At 37.4% G+C, this 21,613-nt stretch overlaps 2 protein-coding genes across 2 annotated transcripts in view; both read left to right on the top strand.

The window, feature by feature from the left end:
- nos1 (nitric oxide synthase 1 (neuronal)) overlaps positions 1 to 3,541 on the top strand; it is a 59,705-nt gene extending 56,164 nt beyond the window's left edge. Inside the window, exon 29 of the mRNA XM_006803862.2 lies at positions 782 to 3,541. Within this exon, the coding sequence (XP_006803925.2) occupies positions 782 to 797 (16 nt within the window). The 3' untranslated portion in view covers positions 798 to 3,541. The remainder of the gene's footprint in view (positions 1 to 781) is intronic.
- Positions 3,542 to 4,170: 629 nt separating this feature from the next.
- lrrc74b (leucine rich repeat containing 74B) lies at positions 4,171 to 20,929 on the top strand. Its single transcript, XM_006803861.3, has 10 exons — positions 4,171 to 4,500; positions 5,321 to 5,495; positions 5,964 to 6,106; positions 13,037 to 13,169; positions 15,026 to 15,232; positions 17,348 to 17,457; positions 18,486 to 18,601; positions 18,953 to 19,031; positions 20,423 to 20,518; positions 20,601 to 20,929. The coding sequence occupies exons 1-10, from the start codon at positions 4,402 to 4,404 to the stop codon at positions 20,715 to 20,717; spliced, it is 1,275 nt and encodes a 424-aa protein (XP_006803924.2). The 5' UTR covers positions 4,171 to 4,401; the 3' UTR covers positions 20,718 to 20,929.
- Positions 20,930 to 21,613: the final 684 nt, after the last annotated feature.

Here is a 21,613-nt window from a genome sequence, read left to right as displayed (position 1 = left end):
AGAAAAATATTTTTCATGGGTAAAATAAATGACTGATGATTCACTGTGAATTCATGCTAACTTCTAATTAATCATGAGGAAAGGCTCTGTGAAAATCAGTTCTTTATTTAATATTAAGAAAATATATAAAAATGTATTCCATCATCAAAAAAAACAAACAAATAAAAAAACCAGAAAAGGATTCATATCAACTATTTTTCTATTGATCATTCACTCATTCACATCCGTACAGTAAAATCAGGACCAATTACCACTGTGGAAAAGCCCATTCATATTTATTTCAATATTGCAACTACAAGAGCAGCTTTATCTCAGAAACATTTGTAAGTCAACTTCAATCTGCAACCTGTAGTTGCTGGCGACAACAATGTGTTGTCATCACTAGCTTCAGATGAAAACAGAGCAGGTAACCATAGAAACCTGTGGAGAAGAGCATTTAAACTAACAGGATTAGAGTGAAAGCGAGTGGCTCTGCTCCATTTCTGTTTTTGTTTCCAGCGTTATTTGTGCATATTCAAGATTAGACACTTCATATACCCTCGCTATAAGAGCAAAACAAGGGCCCTACATAGCCACTATGGCTCATTAACCACCAACAATATGCATCACAGACGATGGTTCCTGTGTGGATTGTCACTTGAATTTCACATTCGGCCATCAAAGCCCCTGCTTGCTGGATGAGTAATGACTGTAACATCTCTATTTCCATGTCCCTGTTGCTCTTTCTGTCTGTCTGTCTGTCTGCCTGTCTGTCTGTCCTTCGGACTTTTTTTCTCTTCAGGGTTTTCTGCTCGTAGGTCGATGAATCGACAGGCTTTCTGAAAACAACAAGACACAGCACCGCTGGTTTACTAATACTGTGCCAATTTTTGTACTGTAAAAAATGGGTTTGTTTGTGTTCTTTTTTTTATATACCATTTTAATGTTTCTGTTGGGCTCTGCGATCTTGTCTGTAGCAAGTTGGAAATGTTCTGTTCTTTGAGAATCTGTTTTGCTTGTTGATGATACTTCCAAAAATGATCTAGTGTAATGACCTGCCTCATTGTGAATGCATGACCAAGACAATATATTCAAGAAATATAATATACTCTGTGTTATTGTTACTGTTAAAAGGCTTTTATTGGGGTTTTATATTTGCAAGGAAATGTGTGGCATAGATAGTAAACTTTCATTTCTGTGTGGATTAAGTCAACTTTACTTGTTGGGAAAGTATAAGGACTGCTCAAATATATTTGGACTGTTTTTCATTGTCAATATCAATCTCTTTAGTCCTTGACTAAGAAAAAGAAAAGATGTATAGGCATGCAGACAGAGAAACTGAAGGACATGTGCTGCGGACAAATTTAACGTATTGACAGGTATCCCTGAATAATGAAAACATAAATTCTGCCACTGCCTCCATAAACAGATTACCTTGCTCTTCATTGGCAATTCTTCAAAATGCATCAGCCTCTGTGCGAGTGCCATTTTTCTTAGTGTGCTCATTCTGCCATAACATCATAATCTTTTGGGTCCCAGGTGGTGTTTGCTGAAACTGCAGCACTAATGTGCAGGGCAGCCACTAAAGACCAAACGTGAGTCGATATATCTTAAAAATAAACTTCAATGATAAACTATTAACAAAAATATAGGTCTTGAGGGCTTTTTAATTTAACATCTAAATCATACTATGTTCAGTGTGGTATAACGTGTTATAATGTGTTCAATTATAAATGTCGCGGAGGATTTTTTAATTTTTCATCAGCTGTTTGGAATAAGCTATAGAGTAAACAACTAATCGGTGAGTAAATTAATAAGTAACAACTTAAAGGAATTGTTCGATATCATGGAAAATACATTTATTCACTCCAATAGGCTATCTCAGTGGCAGCTGTTTAAAACTTTGTTAAGATGTTGCAAAGGTTGTCCAACTAAAACACAAGTCTGAAGAAGAAACGTATTCATGGGTACCTGATGTCCAGAATTAAAATGCTGCTGATATCAACAAATTGGTCTAGCAAGGCTGTTCTCCCCATTTCCAGGTCTTCTTACCCCTAATTGCCCATAAATCAAGTTTACTATTTTTACACTTTGGTTTTTGTACAGAATAAACTAATTAAATATAACATGTTACTCAGTGAGCTTTAATCGTGCCGTATTTGCGACCTTTGTAGAGAGCCTGTTTCCAGTCTGTATGCTAAGCTACACTAAATGGTTCTTGGCTGTAGCTTTGTATTTGCTGTAAAAACACAATATTGGTATTGATCTGTTCATTTTATTCTCAGTAAAATAGAAAGAGCCTTTTCCTTAAAACTCAAGTAATCCGTAACAAAACGTTGTTACTGAAGGGGAAAAGATGCTGCCCAGTTCGTATCCGACAGCTGTCAACTTGCTCCACTTATCACCTATTGAGCCTTTAAAATATCTATTTAACAGCATCATATCTCCTCTGCCTCTTGCCTTACATTGACACTTTGCCTACGTTTATGCATTCATCCTTTCAGTTTTTTTCTCTGCATGTTTGTGCTACCTTGTGGCTCACGCGCCACCCCTTCACTGTGACCTGACACCTGCTCAACGGCATCAGCACGCATGTGTGTATGCATGCATATGTGTGCCCTTGAAATTATCATAAGTGTGCGCATCTCTATATACGAGTGGGTGTAAAACATGCATGATCTCAGGTGTGTGTTTTTACATGATTATTCTACTTGTCTGTTACCTTGTCAAACTGCTCTGATTTTTAAAATAAGCATGAGTACCCTGCTCTGAGTCACACAAGCCTGCAGATTTAATGTTACAGATGGTGTTTTGGTAACAGAAAGCTGCCCACATGGCTTTTAGTTTTGATCGCAGCAGTTCGGTTCTATTGTTTTAAGTTCCAGCGAAGTTTCATCCAGAGACAAGAGGCAATCACACTGCCACTGTGGTCATTTGCTGCTTTCCAACGAGTCAGGGTTGTAATTTGAAAATGTATGTGCAGGGGCCACATTGTTTTTTTTGATCACCCACTTTGCATTAACCTGTGGCTTTTTCTTGTCAGCTTATGTGTCTTGTTTATTCCCTTTCTTTGTCTTTATTTCAAATTAAAGATAGCTGTTAGCATGACTAATTGATTTCATTGTGATTTTTAAATGTCCCTTCCAGTTGCTGAGAGTACTTTTTTGTTTTTCTGATTTTGCTATGTTATAGATGGGAGATAATGGGTGGGTCCTATTTTCCCTGCTGTTGTTCATTTTGGGTGAATGTCTGCTCTGACTTATTTAAACACATTTAGTTGAACTGGAATGAAAGCTGTCAAGAAAATGTCTGTTATGTAAAATGTGCAAACAGAAAAGAATATTATATATAGCTTCTATACATATATATAAATATCAAAAGACAAAGTATAAACTATAAAAACTACCACTACAATCTTTTCTAAGAATGTATTTTGATTATGTAAATGAGCACTTTGATTCTGCTTGATTTAAAAGGAACAAAAAAAGGCCTATTCTTTGTTGTGTCTGTCATATCCTTTAGGTATGAGGGTAAAACAGCAGCATTAAACAAATGCATGATACTTTGTCTCCTGTTCATATTTAAAAAAGCTCTGTCTCTTTACCAGCACTGTGTCAGTTAGTGAGACTGTTTTGAGCTTGTCTGGCCTGTCTCACAGGGCCCTGAACTGTAACAACTTTGTTGAGAGGTTCTTATTTTTCGGTGTTTGCGTATCGCTGCTGCTATGAACAACTCTGATCCAATCAGCCTCTGCTATAATGACCTTTGTTGTGTACTTAATTGAGGGTATTCCATTTAATGCATCAGCTGCAAGGACTTTGCATTTACTTACAAATAAAGAGAAACATTTACAGAATATGTAAACACATTTGCTTGGTTTGTTTTTCTTGTTTATATAAGAAAGAAACCAGAGTGGAAAGGTTTATTCAGCCAGTAGAAAGTGTTTAAGGTTGAGGCATTTTAGTTCGGGGGTGAGGTGCACAGTTTATGAAGCAAACAATCCATTTACTTCCCCCTCCTCCTTTTCTTCCTCCTGTAAATGTTGGTTGTCATGGTTGAAAGAGTCGGCACTCAGAGTACTGAGAGTGCCATGACAACCTGTCAACAAATCAAGCCATCCAAACATGACAAAAGAACTCTGATTGGTGACTTACAGTCAGGTAGTGAAGCCCTAGCCTTTTACCACAGCAGAGTTTGCCAAGACCTTTAAGTAAGCTCGGTTGCGAGAAGACATAGTGCACCAAATCCTGCTGAAATTCAGTGCAGTGATTGAGCTCACAACGCAAACATTTTACTTGCCGTTTGGATCTAAAAGCACAAAAAAAGGACAGAAGGAAAAAAGAAAGAAATTACTAAGGAATTTCTGCATAAAGGTAGCAAAATAGTTGTCTTAGTATCAATATTACAGCTATTATCAGTGTCATGCTTCATGGGAAGAAGTTGGCCAAGCAGGTGCTGCTGCCGTCTGTGCTGGAAGACGATGACGCAGAAACAGAAAGTGGGAAGCTGCAGCTGGGGGAGGTAGGAAACCGACTATGCAGCCAAGTTTGCAAACTCTTGAGCAAGGGAAGTGTGAACGACCAGGTAGGTAAGATTAGATTCTTAAGACTGTTCAAAGGCAGAATTTCAAAAAGCTCGAGATTAAATGAGATATAGGAGAGGGACTTTGGGTGAGAACTGAAAGCATGTTATAGACCTGTAAGAGCATAAAAGAGCATAATAGGTTTTAGAAATTGAGATCTTAACCAAATCTCTAGGCACGTCTAAGCACTTTCCTTGCCCTGGGCAAGGAAACACAGCCTCAAACGTACAGACTAAAGACCTGCTGCTTCCTTTTATAGACTGCTCTTTTGACCTGTGTACTCACATGAATGTATTTAAAAGGAGGGCCTCAAAGTCATGTCCTTGTGTTTTAATTACACTTTTGAGAAATTCACTATCAGAGCTGTGCCCGAACATGTGCAGGACCTGTTCTGCTATGCTAACTAATTCTACTTATGTATTCTGGAAATAACAATATAAAGCATCACTGACTGAGACATATGTGAATGTGCCATAAGCTTAGAAATAAAAGGAGTGAAAGAGAGCAAAAATAGCTTGTGGTTCAAGAGGTTAAAGAGAGGTGGGAAGAATGGAGTGGGAGGATAGGGAAGTACTTTCAAAGATTATAAAAACAGAAGGATACGATCTTAAAGACACAAGCCCACACTGATGAACTAAACACTGTAGGTATTGGTTTTATTCTCCTGGCAGTAAAATCAATCAACTCTGCTCACACAGGCTGCATACAACAGACAGGTTTGACGAGTCACGATGTCTTACTTTCTCATTTTCCATCTAGCCAAGAATGAGCCAGACAGAGGTTGATATGCGTGGGCCAAAAGACCAACACTCAAGCCCTGACAGGAACGTGCTAGACGGAGGCACAAGACACGAGGAAGACGAAGAAAAGGAGCCTGAAGTACAGGAGTGCTTGAGCTCTGATGAGGACTATGATACAGATTTGGAGCTTGAAGGTATAATTTAATTTTGGCAACCGAAAGGAGATCAATTGGGTTGGATAGTTACAATATTTTATCATGTTTTGATAGCAAGTCTTAATTTGCTCTTGTTCACACCATGTAAGATAAGGCAAAGCCCTCTTGTCACCCATCTGTTTTTTTCCTATCTGCCTTTCCATTTTCTCAAACACCAAATGACTTTTAAAAAAAAGACACTCCTACATGCACCCACCCACATATGTGGAGTCCTATTCTGCATGTTAATGATTTCATCTCAGTCTTTGTGTCAGGCTTCCTTTTCACCAGAAATGAAAACCATCTGGTATGAATGAGCTTTCCTGACAGGGCAAAATCAACAACAAGAGATATTTCAATGTCCCACTCAAAAGGTCCTTCAATGGGAAAATGTGCAATATCACTCCTTTTTACACAAAAGGTACGGAGCGTGAACGACTGAGACAGAGTGCTGTCTTTATGTTGCAGGTAAGGAGGCGGCATACGATCTGACGGGGCAGACATGCTACATGACAGCGTGTAAAACGTTCCGGGTGGTCCCTGCCTCTTATTTCCTGCAGCATATGCAAAATAGCACGCTGGTTATGATGCATCGCGGCCTGGGGCCTCAGGTATAGTAAAAAAATAAGGCAAAATTATTACAATTATTAGAAAGACAAAAAGGCTGATACTTTCATGGAAGGCTTGGGAGTTTGAGTTTCTGGTGACAAAAGAAAAGATTGTCAATAGTGCAGGGGAAGATGATTAATTTCTTTATTCTGTAGCTCTTTTTCTCCCTAAATGTTCCTATTTTATTATTGTTTTAAGAAATATGTTTATTGTTAGTATTATAATTAATAATAATGCAATAATGATAATAATAATATTACCAACAAAAACATTAATACATGTTATTAATAAGCGCATCTATGTCAGGTAATTAGGATTACTGGAAACACCAGGGAACACAGCTGAACAGAATCTAGCTAACAAAACAAGAGAAGGAAAACTGAACATCGCATACACAGCACAGGAGACTATCAAAATAAGACAGGAAGTAACACACACACCGAGAGCAAGACAGACACGTGAAGTTAAGTGTAATGGAATGAGTTTCCTCCATTTGTTGATAATGGTAAATGGTTGCATTTGTATAGCGCTTTACTCAGTCCCTAAGGACCCCAAAGCGCTTTACACTGCATTCAGTCATCACACACACATTCACACACTGGCAATGGCAAGCCACATTGTAGCCACAGCCACCCTGGGGCGCACTGACAGAGGCGAGGATGCCGGACACTGGCCCCACCGGGCCCTCTGACCACCACCAGTAGGCAAACATGGGGTTAGTATCTTGCCCAAGGATATTTGGCATGCAGCCAGGAGGCAGCCAGGAGGCAGCCTGGGATCGAACCTGACCTGCTCTGCCACCTGAGCTACAGCCACCCCATAATAATAATAATAATGAAAGAAAGTATACTATTTCTTTTAAATACCTTAAAATTGCAATATCTGATTTTACTGTTTGGGTAGAATTAAATTGCAACACAAAGTAGGGCAGAATGATGTTAGGTCAGAGGACATCTTTGTATTCCTGGCCACCTGGCAAATGTAAATTCAGCTTTTTCCTCTCTTGGTAACTGCTTTTTGGTTTGAGGGAAATGCTGGGCCTCGGTAGTGTCTAGTGGCCAGTTGAATACTTTCTATTACTGAAAATAACAGCCAGCTGCAGCCAAACTACCAGTTTAGTTTTATGCTAACACTTTTTTTCTGGCTCTTTCCTGATTTATTTTCTCTCTCTCTGGGTTTTTTTTTTTTTTGGCATATTTGTCCGCGTAGATACAAAATGCAGTTTTTATGTGATGCATCATAACCAGCATGCTATTTTGCATATGCTGCAGGAAATAAGAGGCAGGGACCACCCGGATTGTTTTACACGCTGTCATGTAGCATGTCTGCCCCGTCAGATCGTATGCCGCCTCCTTACCTGCAACATAAAGACAGCACTCTGTAATGACTTTCACTCTAAGGCTTTGTAATTCTTTTTGGACAAATAAATGTCAACGATTTTGTTTCCCAGCTGTTCTTGACTTTCTTTAAGTCACTGCATGATTTGTTGTTTTTTCTATTTAAGCAATTTATTGATTTGACAGGTGTAGCAGTAATTAGGCAAAGGTATGGCTAAAGAAATTAGACTTAGCTTTTCAAAAAAAATCTGTTTATTCACAGTTTATTCATGAGTTATAAATGGGGGCAATTACTTTCTCACTTGGGGCCAGGTAGTTTTGGATAATCATCACATAAACACTGCTTTTGTATCTACGCGGAAAAATATGCCAAAAAGAAAAAACCCAGAGAGAGAGAAAATAAATCAGGAAAGAGCCAGAAAAAAAGTGTTAGCATAAAACTAAACTGGTAGTTTGGCTGCAGCTGGCTGTTATTTTCAGTAATAGAAAGTAGTCAACTGGCCACTAGACACTACCGAGGCCCAGCATTTCCCTCAAACCAAAAAGCAGTTACCAAGAGAGGAAAAAGCTGAATTTACATTTGCCAGGTGGCCAGGAATACAAAGATGTCCTCTGACCTAACATCATTCTGCCCTACTTTGTGTTGCAATTTAATTCTACCCAAACAGTAAAATCAGATATTGCAATTTTAAGGTATTTAAAAGAAATAGTATACTGAAGGTAAAAATTTTAACTGCTTTCCATCAGCTTTGTATTCATTATATTCTGTGCAATTTGGGATTTACAGTCATCAAACTATATTAATATCAGTGGTTTTCACAACAGCTGTGGAGTGTTATTACCCCAGCTAAGAAACCACAAATTAAACTGGAGACTGAAACCAAACCTTATAAAAAAAAAAAAGGGGGGGGGGGGGGGGTATTTCAATAATTGAGAAATCTAAGCAGTTAGAAGTTAGAAATTTAAAATTTAATTTAATAAATTCAAGTAGTTTTAGAGTTTTGTTCCAAACTGACCGCATCAGAGAAACAGCCACACTGTGTTTAAAATAGTCTTTGCAGCACTTTATAATTTCTCCCTTAGTGCATTTCATTTATTAGACCTGTCAATCTACACCCTCAGCAGATATGCCTGGAACATTTCAAAGCAGACAATACAGCTAATTTTTTTCAGTTTTTAACCTTATCAGGGTCACTGAAAACATTTTTATCTGGTGTTAAAAAGTCAACACATCATTCAACATATTTCTTTCTGGCTTTAAACAGACTTTAAAGAGATGATTTTCAAGCTATTGAGGGTTAGGTACCAAAGAAAATGATGACACCATTATAAAACTGCGGTCATGCTGTATTAAAAACTGATACAGAAGGTTCAGGCCACCCCCCACAACCCTTCTCTTTTTGTGTAGAATGGAAGAATATATCCCTTTTCTCTCCCTGGCTCACTCATCAGATCAGTTTCACCTGATGAAGGATATTTGAAATGAACCAACTGTGCAAAGGTCCTCACATGCGTGTGAAACTGACTACCAGCTAGGCATGTTCAAAACGATTATCTTGTAACAGTACTTTAGATTAATCCAGGCTTTTACTCAGTGAATGATATGCTAATTCAAAGTCACATGGCTCCTTCAGGATAGATGATCATGAGATCACTAGTAGTCAGTTCTGTGTCCAAGTCCAGCGTATCCGAGATTCAAAGATTTCAGTTCTTTTCCAAGGACACGGAACATAAATGGATCATCCCCAACACTTAATCATCTGTCTCCTATTGTGCTGATCCTCCTCCCAACAAAATACTTTAAACCAACCGAGGCAATCAAGACTTCAAAAGTTCACTGTGGTAGCAGTAGTAGTGATGCTACATTGTAAGTTTTATTAATAAAGTAAGCTATTGCTTCTTGGTGAGAAAAACACAAACAAATAAACACCATTGCATTGTTTAGATCATTTTCATTTCCGTGCACTGACTGCAGCTTAGATTTTTTGAACAAGATGATGTAGCGGTGGATGATGTAGATGATTTAGATGTTGGTAGCATCTCATTTAACAAATACAAGCAACGAGTTTATTAATTTGAAGAGCAAGAGCTTTAGCCGGCCTTAAAGCTAGGTATTGTTAATTTTTCTTCTCTCCACTATTTTGTAAACCTAATGTGCAAAGTTTGCAAGCGTCCTTGGTAAAATTTGTGGTAAAGTTCTTTGCAGCTAACAGATACTTATCAAACAAGCACGATTTGCATTTCACTGTGATGTTTTTCTTGTCTTAGCTAGTGGTAATGACCATTAAAGTTGCAGTAATGGATTTTTAGATGAGATAATAAAATGTGCTATCAGGATTTTTACCTTAAAACATGTACCAAATCTACTCAAAACACATTAACACTAATATTGCTTTTCCTACAAGATCTCCATACATTTGATTTATGCAGCAAGCGATACTGTTAATTGTCACATTTTATCCTAAAGCCCATTACGCTTTTCCTGCATCCCGTCTACAGTACTTGTTGTTGACAACATTTGACAGTTCCGTTTGTAACAAGATAATCAATGTTATGACTTACCTGTCAGTTGTTTTCATTTTGTGAATACATAGCTTTGATGCTCTAGTCTGTTATATAGACTTCACCAATACTTACTCCAGTATTTCACCTCTTAAGAAAACAAGCTTCTGTTCTTCTATTTTCATTCTATTGATCTATGCTGATAGAGAAAACCTATTTAATTACATGGTCCTGCACATTAGAGACAAGATTATTATGGTGTCACAACCTGAAATAAACAGATTTGCACTACATTTAGTATTAAACATTAACATTTCCATACATATACACACAGTGTTGGGGAGTAACGGAATACAAGTACCACCGTTACGTATTTAAAATACAAAATATGAGTAACTGTATTCCGTTACAGTCAAAGGAGCTTGCAAAGAAAAGCGTCTGGACTTGTTTAAGTTACTTGAAGACGTTTCACCTCTCATCCGAGAGGCTTCTTCAGTTCTCGACATCCTCGAGGATAAGAAGGACAGACGCAACAACATTGTCATCCCCTATGTAGCCGGTGTATCAGAGAAACTCAGGAGGGTTTTCTCCAAGCATGACATCCCGGTGTACTTCAGACCCAGCAACACACTCAGACAAAAACTGGTTCACCCGAAAGACAAAACGCCAAAACACAGACTTAACAATGTGCTGTATGCCGTACAGTGCAGCGAGGAATGCCCAGACCTCTACATTGGAGAGACCAAACAGCCACTTCACAAGCGCATGGCACAACACAGAAGAGCCACCTCCACAGGACAAGATTCAGCTGTCCATCTGCATCTTAAGGATAAAGGACACTCTTTCGAGGATGCCAATGTTCACATTTTGGACAGAGAGGACAGATGGTTTGAAAGAGGAGTGAAAGAAGCCATCTATGTCCACTGTGAGCGACCATCTTTGAACAGAGGCGGTGGTTTACGACACCAACTCTCTGCCATCTATAATCCAGTTTTGAGATCCCTTCCCAGACGCCTTAACGCCCACTCACACCCTGGGCCATCTGACCTCAGGAATTCGCATGATAAGGTGGGGCCAGGTTTCACAATGAACTCACCTGAAACTCTGGCTGATTGGGACCCACACCCAGTTCCACACCTTGGCTCAGGCGATTAGAGGATCATCAGGGGGTCCTTTTGTCCCTCTGTGGGGGGACACTCCCACCAGGTTTATATCTGGGACTCTCCACCATTTGACGTTAGAACTGAAGAAGCCTCTCGGATGAGAGGTGAAACGTCTTCAAGTAACTTAAACAAGTCCAGACGCTTTTCTTTGCAAGCTCCTTTGACTACGATGACCTGGATGACTGAGAACCTTCACAGACATATTCCGTTACAGTTACCGTTTTAAAAGGTGGTATTTAGAATACAGTTACTTTGTTGAAATAAATGGATTACATGGCGGTACTTTCCTGTTTCATATTGTGGCGGGTCAGGACTGTTTGGGTTTTGTTTGACAGCTACTTCTGTTGTTCCAGGCGGCAGCGTTACGGTTGCCATGGTTACAGGGTGACGCTCTCTCTCTGCCTGTTTCCTGGGTGAGAGAGGCCTTTTTGTTGTTGTTGTGCTAAGCGGCAGAATGCTTCCGGTATAGCTCTAAAGAATGTAGCATCATGGGCAGTGTAGTCCGTGCTGCAAGGAGAATGGACTGCCATACACGTTATGTGTCTGTGAGCGAGGGAGGGAGAAAAGGTACGAGCTGTCATCGAGCAAAAACGGGAGCTGGAAGCATGTAAATATAATAACAACCACTGCAGCCAAGAATAGTGCCTGACGAGCCCAGTTGTAAGTAAGCTATTAAGACTCGACAGTACATTGTGTTCGTGTTTTCCTCTGAAACAAAAAGTCCTGTTGGAGCAGCCTTTCAACGCCTCTCTCTGTCTCTCGCTAGCAAACTTGACCCAGACAACAAAGTAAAGCTAGTTTTCGGCTACGAGCCCGACACAGAACGCACTGTATTAGCCAGAGGTCCCTTTACTACGGTTCGGAGCCACGAACCTTCAGTAACAGTAATAAATGACAGCAATAGTACATTCATGTAGTTGTAAAAAGCATGATAACATATTAAGTAATCCAAAATATTCAGAATACGTTACTCTCATCGAGTAACATAACGGAATACGTTACAGAATACATTTTGGGGCATGTATTCTGTAATGGAATACATTTTAAAAGTAACCTTCCCAACACTGTATACACATCATTAAGGTTTCTTTATTATCCTTACAATATACTCATTTAAAAAAAGAAGAAGCACAAAACATTAAACAAAACAAAATTTAAAATTGTATTTTTGTCAGTTATGACCGCTATCTATCCCTAGTAATCGATAATAATTACTGTCTTTTTTTTAATAGTAATCAGTGTAAAATACCTCTTTGGTTTTATATATCCGACTGAGGTAAGAGTAAATTCTTTCCAAAACTGAAACTGGTCAGGCAGGGGCTTTCAGCTGCTGCACTGTTTGACATTTTTACAGGCTTGCGCTGCTCTATAATGGTGTAAATGAAAGTTATAAAAAATAAATTCGTTCCTTAACCAGCTCATTCCGTAGGTTGCAGCACCAGGAACGTCATTCAGACAGATTAAATTGGATTTTAAATATGTCTTTATCTGCAAAACACAAAGGGTAAAATAACAAAGTGTGACTTCCAAAGGTTATCTGTTTTATGTCTTGGAAATTGATACGCTTTTTAAATCTTACAGAAATTTACTTTGCTTGCATTTAAACGTGCTATACCCCGATGAGGCAGATTCTGTCCTATTTATCATCAAGTCGACTCAGTTAAGGCTTCATGCACTCAACTTTCTCATTAGCCATGCTAGAAACAATAATTTTCATGTGCTGTGAGTTTCATTTCTGACCTACGCCTCCACATCGCTCCCTTCTGCTTCATTTGTCTTGTACAGGTTTAATATTCCCCTCTCTCTCTCTCTGCCCACCTGTGTGAGTACATCTTTTAACAGGAATGCAGATAAGAATGTATACTGCTGTGAACAAACAGAAGAAATTCACTTTGAGGATGGGTTGGGGGGTATGGTTGTGTATTTTCAGGGCACCAAAGCACTGGCGGTTCCCCTGGTAACCAACACTTCAATACTGCGGCTGAACCTGCGAGATAATTGGATGGAAGGCATGGGTGGAGCTGCTATAGCTGAGATGTTAAAAGGAAATTGCTACATTACAGGTGGTTTTACTGTGATTTACTGTGATTTACTGTGGACTCAACACGTTGTGTTCTTTTTTTCTTTATACTTCTTAATGGCAAAGGTGGGACCCCAACATCAACATATTCAACATTTTCCACCAATAAATATAAAACACTTACCATCTCAAGTTTCCCTTTTATATCTGTTCTTTCTCATATTGCACCAGTTGTATGTGCAGTTTGGAACATGAGAAAACTCTAAGGAGAAGAACACCTATATATGGTTCCTCTACATATCATTATACCGAAGCCTTAAAGTCCCATAAGGTGAAATTTATCCTATACACAAGATAATTGTAAGAACAAATCATTATACTGTGCAAGAAATTTCAATTTCCTGTAGGAACATGTTACTTTGTTGCAATTTATAATAAGAACTTGTGCAAACAACTTCAGATGCACACAGTCACATGTTAGAGACAACACAGCTAATCAAGTTTTAACTCAGGAATGTCATGTTGTTTTTATGTATTTTTTACATTACATATTATATATTTGTCTGATAATTTCCACATTTTGTCTGATCAGTTCCTAACAACATTTAATTTTACAATAATGGATCACGCCGCAGTGGGGAATATATTTCATCACAGTAGATGTCTTACTGAAAGTGCAGTAACTAGTTTACCAATATAATTCCTCCATTGTTATCTTCTTCAATGCTATGTGTCAACATACTGCAGACCAGCTAAACTTTACTGAACTTTACCCCCACAAAGGTTGATTATCTCATTAATAAATTTACATCTTCACTGGATATGATTCCAGATACAGTAGAAAATGAAAAAGCATCAAATCACAAGTATTTGATTCTCTGGTATAACTCTCAAAAATGCACCATAAAAGAGATAACTTGTAAGCTGGAGTGGAAATTGTCTCACCAATTTAGAAGATCATCATTTAGCAAATAGTTTGTTGCTCTATAAAAATAAATAAATAAAAAATCCACAAAGCTAGAACATCTTCATCATTGATTGAAAAAATAAGAACATCTGAGTTGGCTTCAGTAATTCCTCCAAATCATCAATGTGTTTTTTTGACCTAAGGGTGGTGCTTGAAGAAAACTAGCTTATGGGGATTCATCATTAGAGCAGTCTATCCAGTCTGTTTCAGTAAAAGCCAAAGCATGTTGCAGCTGCTGCTGGTGCTAGATAAAATATTAGGGATCAGGAGAAGTAGTTATAATTCAGTCTCGGGGAGGATAGGAATGCCTGTTATCTTCAACCAAATTGCTGGTCCAGTTGATTTGCTGCAGTTGAAATGCACATTGTCACTATATACTGAATGCATTATTTCTCAGTTACTTTTGTGTAAATAACTTTAAGTAGTATTTGTCTTTCCAAATGCATTTTCAGATGGTGATAAGCCATCAAAAAATCCAACTTAATTCATTTTTAATTTAAAAGTTAGTTGATTAACTTAAATAGCACGCAATAGCTTGGAAGGTCATTTCAGACACATTGCTGTAGTAGTGACAGTATCTAAAAACAGTGATTTATTTTTTAGATTCAAAAGCTTTATCAAATGCACTCCCCAGCTAAACCTATCGCATTTAAACTGAATTTTCCTCTACCTCCTCCCAAAGGAAATTTACTCCAAAAATAGAGACAGTATGTGAGAAATATGTGAAATTCAGAAAAAATAAAGCAGAGGAAATGATTAATCTTTTTTTTTGTGAAATACTGTACTGCAATAATGACAGTTACCAAATGCTCAAAAACATTTTGAGAATGCTATTTGGTCTTTTTGGAACCTTCTTGTGTTTAGTTTACTTGCCACTTTTTATTGGTCTCTTTTCACCTTGCATGATGTTTCAATTTGTGTGTCAATCCCAGAGGTGGATCTGTCCAATAACAATCTAGAGGTTTATGGAGCCAAAGCCATAGCTGGTATGCTTAAAGAGAACAGCACCCTGGTGAGCCTCATTCTGTCAGGAAACCATTTCACAGACCGGTCCACTGAACACCTCTGCCCAGCGCTGATCACCAACACCAAACTACAGCACCTCGACCTCAGCTACAATGCTCTGGGGGAGAGTGCAGGTAGCAAAGTAATTAGTTTTGTAAAGGTCTCATAGTTTCTATAAGGCTGTAGCCTTTCAAAGATTGAAACAGTACCCATGACTCCAGTTTTTATTAAGATGATATTAAAGATTTGTGCAAGAGATACAGTTTTTCACATATTTTCCATTAACAGCACCAGATAACTGAACTTCAGGACCCAGAAATTATATGTTGCATCAATAAATCGCAAAAGACATTAAGGCAGTGTGGGGAATAGGATGTAAATCCTTTTTCTTTGCTTTTCATCTTAATTTGGGCCTTTAAAAATATCTGCCCTCTGATTTCCTGATTTCCACGAGAAACCAGCAGCAGAGATCAGAAGGCACAGACAAGATCCATTACTAATGTTGGCCTAAGGTGTAGCTGCTAGTTTTAATTTTGGTTAGCCAGATAGGATTAAAGGGTTAACTGGGCAAACTGGAGAGCACAGTCCAAAATATTAGTGTAGACTACTATAATTTCCTATATAATTGTCCTGTAATTTCACTTACAGTTTAGATAAAACCATTGAAATTATAAGGCACACAACTATTTAAATACACTCATTGGTGCATAGTTTCTCTTTCCATCTTTTGAAGATATTTTTTTAAAGACTAGCAAAATAATTTATTTAAGGATTTTATTGCCTAAAATCAACGTTATTCTGTGTTTACTTTTCTTTTTTATCTGTACATAAATGAGTAGAACAAAATTGATATAGGATTTTTAAGGCCAAGCGATAACAATACCGAAAATTGTATATACACATTAGCCAGTATTCGTTTTTCTTTCAGACACACAAAACATAAACAGATTTCCTAGCATTTGTTATCTATAGTTATTTGTCTAGAGTGCCCTCTGTTGGACAAACTATGTAATGCCAGTACTCATAACATGGCTAAAGAATGTTTCTCCCACTACTTACTTGTTTTTTTTAATCACACATTATAAATACTGATATCTGTAGATCAGCAAGTAGTAATATCGGCCTTTGTATCAGCCCACCCATAAATTGGTCGGATACTATGAATGATTATTTTCAATATGCCAATAGCTGCTGAAGTCATCGTATATGCTATTTTTGCTCTCTTTTCCATTTATAATTAATGTACAATAAAGGCCTGTGAAGCGACTATTACTGTTAAGAGTGCAGATTTATTTAACATTAGGACTATGCTGTGTGTAAGCATGTAAGCAGAAGGGGGGTGGGAGAGGGGTTCTGCTGTCATAAAAGATTTTGCCATAATGGTGCAGCCTTATCTCCAAGCAGTCATAAGACAGCATGCGGCAGCAGATTGTGGCATTCAAAGGTCAAGCACATTTCGCCTTCATTAAAACCTCTTTCAATTATCATGCGGATGAGCTTTGTGACAGGTACCTTGTGGAAGAATGGCAGACCAGAGCAGTAAGCATCTGATATAGATAATTGAAAATAAATCTACATGAGGGAAAGGGGACACCGCCATATCTTATCGCTATGATTCATCATTGCAGACGACATCTATTCTGTCTTCCTCAATGCTTCTGCTGATATGTCAAAGTACATTTTCATGTGTTTTAAGCGCACTCGAGCATGTACCAAAAGTGTAGCAGTCAAACACACTGACATTCATGCTATGGCATTATGGCTTTTCCAGCTGAGCACATTATCTTGAGTGATTATGAACCACCGAGTGTCATGCAGTTTTTTATATTTATGGAAAATGTCAGTGACATGATGAGGGGTATATATTTTTGTCCAGGATAGTTACCTCTATAGTCGTCACTCAGTAAAGCATTAAGGGAATATACTGGAGATGATACAGTGTTTTGAAGAGCAGAGTTTAAAAAAAAAAAAAAGTTTTTCTGACTATGTATAATAATTCATAAACATGTCTAAACTATCTTGTTACCATTTTTACACATTATATTATATTATATAATGTGTATCTAATATATTACATTAGATAAACATTATAATTATTCATGAATAATTAATAAACAGACTCACTTTTTCTAAACAAGCCTTTATATGAGGATGAGTACATTTCATTGTTTTAAAAATGCAATAATGCAACTATTTATTTTATCAGATTGCCCTGAATTATTCGTATGTTCATTTTCTATTTTCACAAGGGGAACACCTGGGAGATGCTCTGTCTGAGAACACCGGGCTGAGATCGCTAAACCTGGCATGGAATTGCATTCGACAAAAAGGAGCAGCAATGCTGGCCAATGGTCTTGGGGTAATACACTTGGACATGAATGTGTAAACCCTAGATTAGCTTCCTGACCTCATGCAAGACAAAGAAGATCTAATGGTACAATGAAAAATAAGACTAAAGTACATTGATTAGTTGAAGCCATCAAATAACAAATTATCCTAAGTTAAAATAGCGGTATGTCAAATGAAAGTGGCTAAAAATATCACATCTGGTGTTGGGCATAAATAATTTACCAGTCAAGTAAAAATATTTAACTTCATGTGCATAACCAAAAAATTTATACTTGAATCTAGTAACCCTCCATTTTCTAACTCCACATCCCCGTTACATCAGATTTTGCACAACTTTCCCTAAAGCTATGAAAGGCTTTATATAACTTCCTCATATCTGCATTTGTAACCAATGAAACCAGTAAAAAAACCAAAAAAAAAACGTGAAAGTAAGTCCCTCTCTAAAAAGGGCCTTGAACTGAAAAATTGGGAATCCAATAAAAGGAAAGTACAAAAAAACGTTTGTGAACTGTACCTTTGGCCACCCACCTTTAACAATATATTATACATAAAGCGATCTATTTATCTGAATTGATAATGACTGAAATTTTGGCTAAGTGGAGTGGAAACTCCCAAACCAGGGATACTTAGCTGGTAAAAGAATTATAACAACATCATAATGATGCTACACTGACATCAAAACCTATTAAGATTAATAATATGGTAATTGCTAATTGCAGACGACATCTCATATCTTGGCTGACTCCCTTATCCTGCTTTGTGAAGCAGCCCCCCAGGCAGGTATTCATCAAGCATCTCACTGCAAGAGAAGCTATACAGTAGTTTTCCTTTCCCTGTCTTATTGACCAACATGGCCAAGTTGACCCTGATCACTGACAGGTGTGATTGATTCACACCCTGGGAGGGATTTTTAATTCAGAATCTATACTGCACTGTCATTTTTAAAGTAAGATAGTTCTTTTGTTGAGATTTAATCTTGTTAGAGAACTTGTTCAAGTTGTTCCTTTAAGTATTGATATATTCTTTTCTGTGTTTCAGGAAAATGTTTTTCTTAGAATACTGGATCTGTCATTTAATGGCTTTGGGAAAGAAGGAGCCAGTGCTTTAGGACAGGCTCTTAAAGAGAACAATGTTTTAGAAGAGTTAAATATCAGGTATGTGTCTCTGTTGTGTTACTATCGAATGATCAGATTAATGAGTGATCATTTTCACAAATTAGAATTCACAATCTTATCTTTCACATTGTTTATAAACTTCCTGGCGAGTTCAAACTTCTCTTCCAGACTGATTCTAATAGATCTTAAATGGTGATTACCCTTATTCTTAAAGAAAGAAATCAAATAATCCAGTTTCCTCTACCGTTTGCTTAACTTTTTTAGTAAAACAGAGCTTGCTTTACAAATTCACTTGGATGAATAATACCATTTAAAAAAGTAACACTTTATGATTGCTTCCCTCACACTCCAACACACACTCTTGTTTTCTGCTTTTGTTTCTCGCCACAGTAACAACCGAATACCCCCTGAAGGAGCGATCCACCTCGCCATGGGCCTCAAAGTAAACAAGACAATCAAATCCCTGAATGTAAGCTGCTGAAAAGAGATTGGTTCTAGCTTCACGAGCAATGGGGGGCATCAGTGGATAAAATAGGATAAATAAATGGATCAGTGTACTTCATTTTAATGTAAATGCTCAAGCTGAATTGTCAGGTGCTCAGCTCAGCTGACTGAAAAAGTTATAGAGAACATGCTAAATTGAGTTAAATTCTGCCAGTTGGATACTGACTGCTTGTGCGCTCCTGTGTTTGACATTTTTCATAGCATAGAATTCTGGAAGTGTTCCTTAGTTCAGTTTCCCTGATAGAAACCCTGTCTGTTTTTAAAGGCAGTGCTGCTCTAAGATAATCCTTTAATCATTTTCCTGACCTGTACTCAGTTTTTCCAGATGTTTCTTTTTAGTTAGCTTTTTTTTAGCCTTTTGCTACTCCTCTTTGGAGACGTGTTGCTAAATTAAAAATGGCATAATATTCTTCATGAAATAGTAAAATGTCTTGGTTTAAGCATTTGAATTGTTTTCTATCTTCTACTGTGCATAAAATATGAGTTTATGACATTTTTACATTTCATTACATTTTTTTGCTTTCTGTTTTATTTTGTTTCTGTTAACATTTTCATTTTGGAATTGTGTTTGCATCTATACTGACTTCATTATTTGAAATGCTGTGATGGTGGTGGTGTTAAGAAGGTGAATTTGTATCTGCTACTATTATTTCAGCTGTATTTTTCCTTGTATATTGTTTAGATTGACTCTGGAGAATTACATAATGCAAATTTTGAATTAAAATAATAATAGACCAAAACCATCCCAGGAATAAAGGAATAAGCTGGCATTTGAGGACATACCATAGATATAAATGAATGTCTACCTCTACCAGCTGGTTAGTTTAGTGGAGCATAAACACTGAAAAATAGTGGCTCTGTGATTACACAGTCTGCCTACCACTGTCTTTGTCTAATCTGTAGAAAAACTAAAGCGTAAGGAAAAACATTTTCCAGTTTTATGGGAATTACAAGTACAACTTTCTTGGCATTAAGCGTTATAACAGCAAAGACTCCAGGAAGTTATTGGTTCCTTCCCAGAACCCACATAAACAGCTAATTATCATTTTTACAAAAAAATTGCATTCAACTAGTTAATTATTGAATTTCATAAGTGCAGAACCACGCTAAGTTAATTGACTAACTTCACGGGCGCTGAACAGATGTGAGAAGTGTACTGATTTTGTCATTTAAATCTCCACCAGAATGAGAAAACATGATAAACTATTTTTTGTACATAGCTTCACTGAGGAGATATCATGATATGAAGGGTAGAAATATTTTTTTAAAGTTAATAATAGGAAAGTTCTTCATCACTTGCCTATCCAGAACATAACAATTTTTGCTGTTTTTTTCTTGTGTACTGTGTGTAACCAGATTGGTAGGAACCCCATCCTGAATGCTGGATGCTATGGGATCCTTAAATCTGTACAGGACAACCCAGATTCAGCCATGGAGACTTTAGACTTTTCAGTAAGTCACACGTCTTAGGTCCTTGACATTTTTTCCAAGTGTTCTCTTATTCACTAGTTCCTCTGTGTATCACTTTCTCTAGGACATCACAGTAAGCCGGGATTTTGAAGACTTGTATACAGCAGTGAAAGAAATATTCCCTGCGCTTAGAGTAAATCATGGGGGCCGCTTTGGCACATTCAGCAAAGCAAAAGCTTGAAAAGTGTTACTGTAATTGCTGTACTTTTATGCCAGCAAAGATGGAAGAAATCTTGTCAAAGCCCTATGGACGTTTTCATCAACAGATAAACCAAAGGATGCATGCCTGCAAAAATATAACTTTTAAAAAGATGTCTTTTTTTTGTTGTTAAAGAGCCATGAGAGCATATCCTTCTGAATAAAATGCACTGTGAATAAATAAAACTTCTTAAATACCCAATCAATTGAAAATAAAGGCAATTCAGATGCTCATTTTCCAGTAGAAACACCATGTGTGTAGTGTTTAAAACAAATTTATTTGATGAAGTCATAGAAAATAGGCATAAAATAGAGGTATTGAGTATGATTCTTTTTAGATATGATCTGATTTGATGTTATATAATGTCAGTGGGTAGAATGATGGAGAGGATCAGAGAGCACTGTATTGTGTATGAAAAGAAGTGAAAGTGGGTTGCACAAAAAGGATTTAAGTACTGCATGACTAGTCTAATAGAAAAACCAGCTTTGAAAGAACAGTCCACTATTAGATAAGAGACCTGTTTACTGAGGCAGGACAACTCGAGCTGTGTTAGATACATACAGTGAGCTGTCATTTGTATGCATGTATCTCTCCCACACACCAAAATGATCTTAAGCCAAGGTATTTTATTCCAGAACACTGTATGTAATATGTAATGTATATGCATTTGAATACATTTGACAACTAATTGGTTTATTTTGGGGCTTTTTAATAGCTTGTAGGGATTTGGGTAATCTTATGACTACGTTTGCATATTTTTTCATTAACAAATAATCAATACTTATTACTATTACTACTTTAGTTACATATGTACTGTATCATAGAACGCAATAAACCCTCTGATCATTTGGCTGCATGCATCTCTTCCATACAACATA

This window comes from Neolamprologus brichardi, chromosome 12 (genome assembly GCF_056152115.1).
Source record: "Neolamprologus brichardi isolate AB-2024 chromosome 12, ASM5615211v1, whole genome shotgun sequence".
Lineage (NCBI taxonomy): Eukaryota > Metazoa > Chordata > Actinopteri > Cichliformes > Cichlidae > Neolamprologus > Neolamprologus brichardi.
This window is presented reverse-complemented; position numbering and strand designations above follow the sequence as displayed.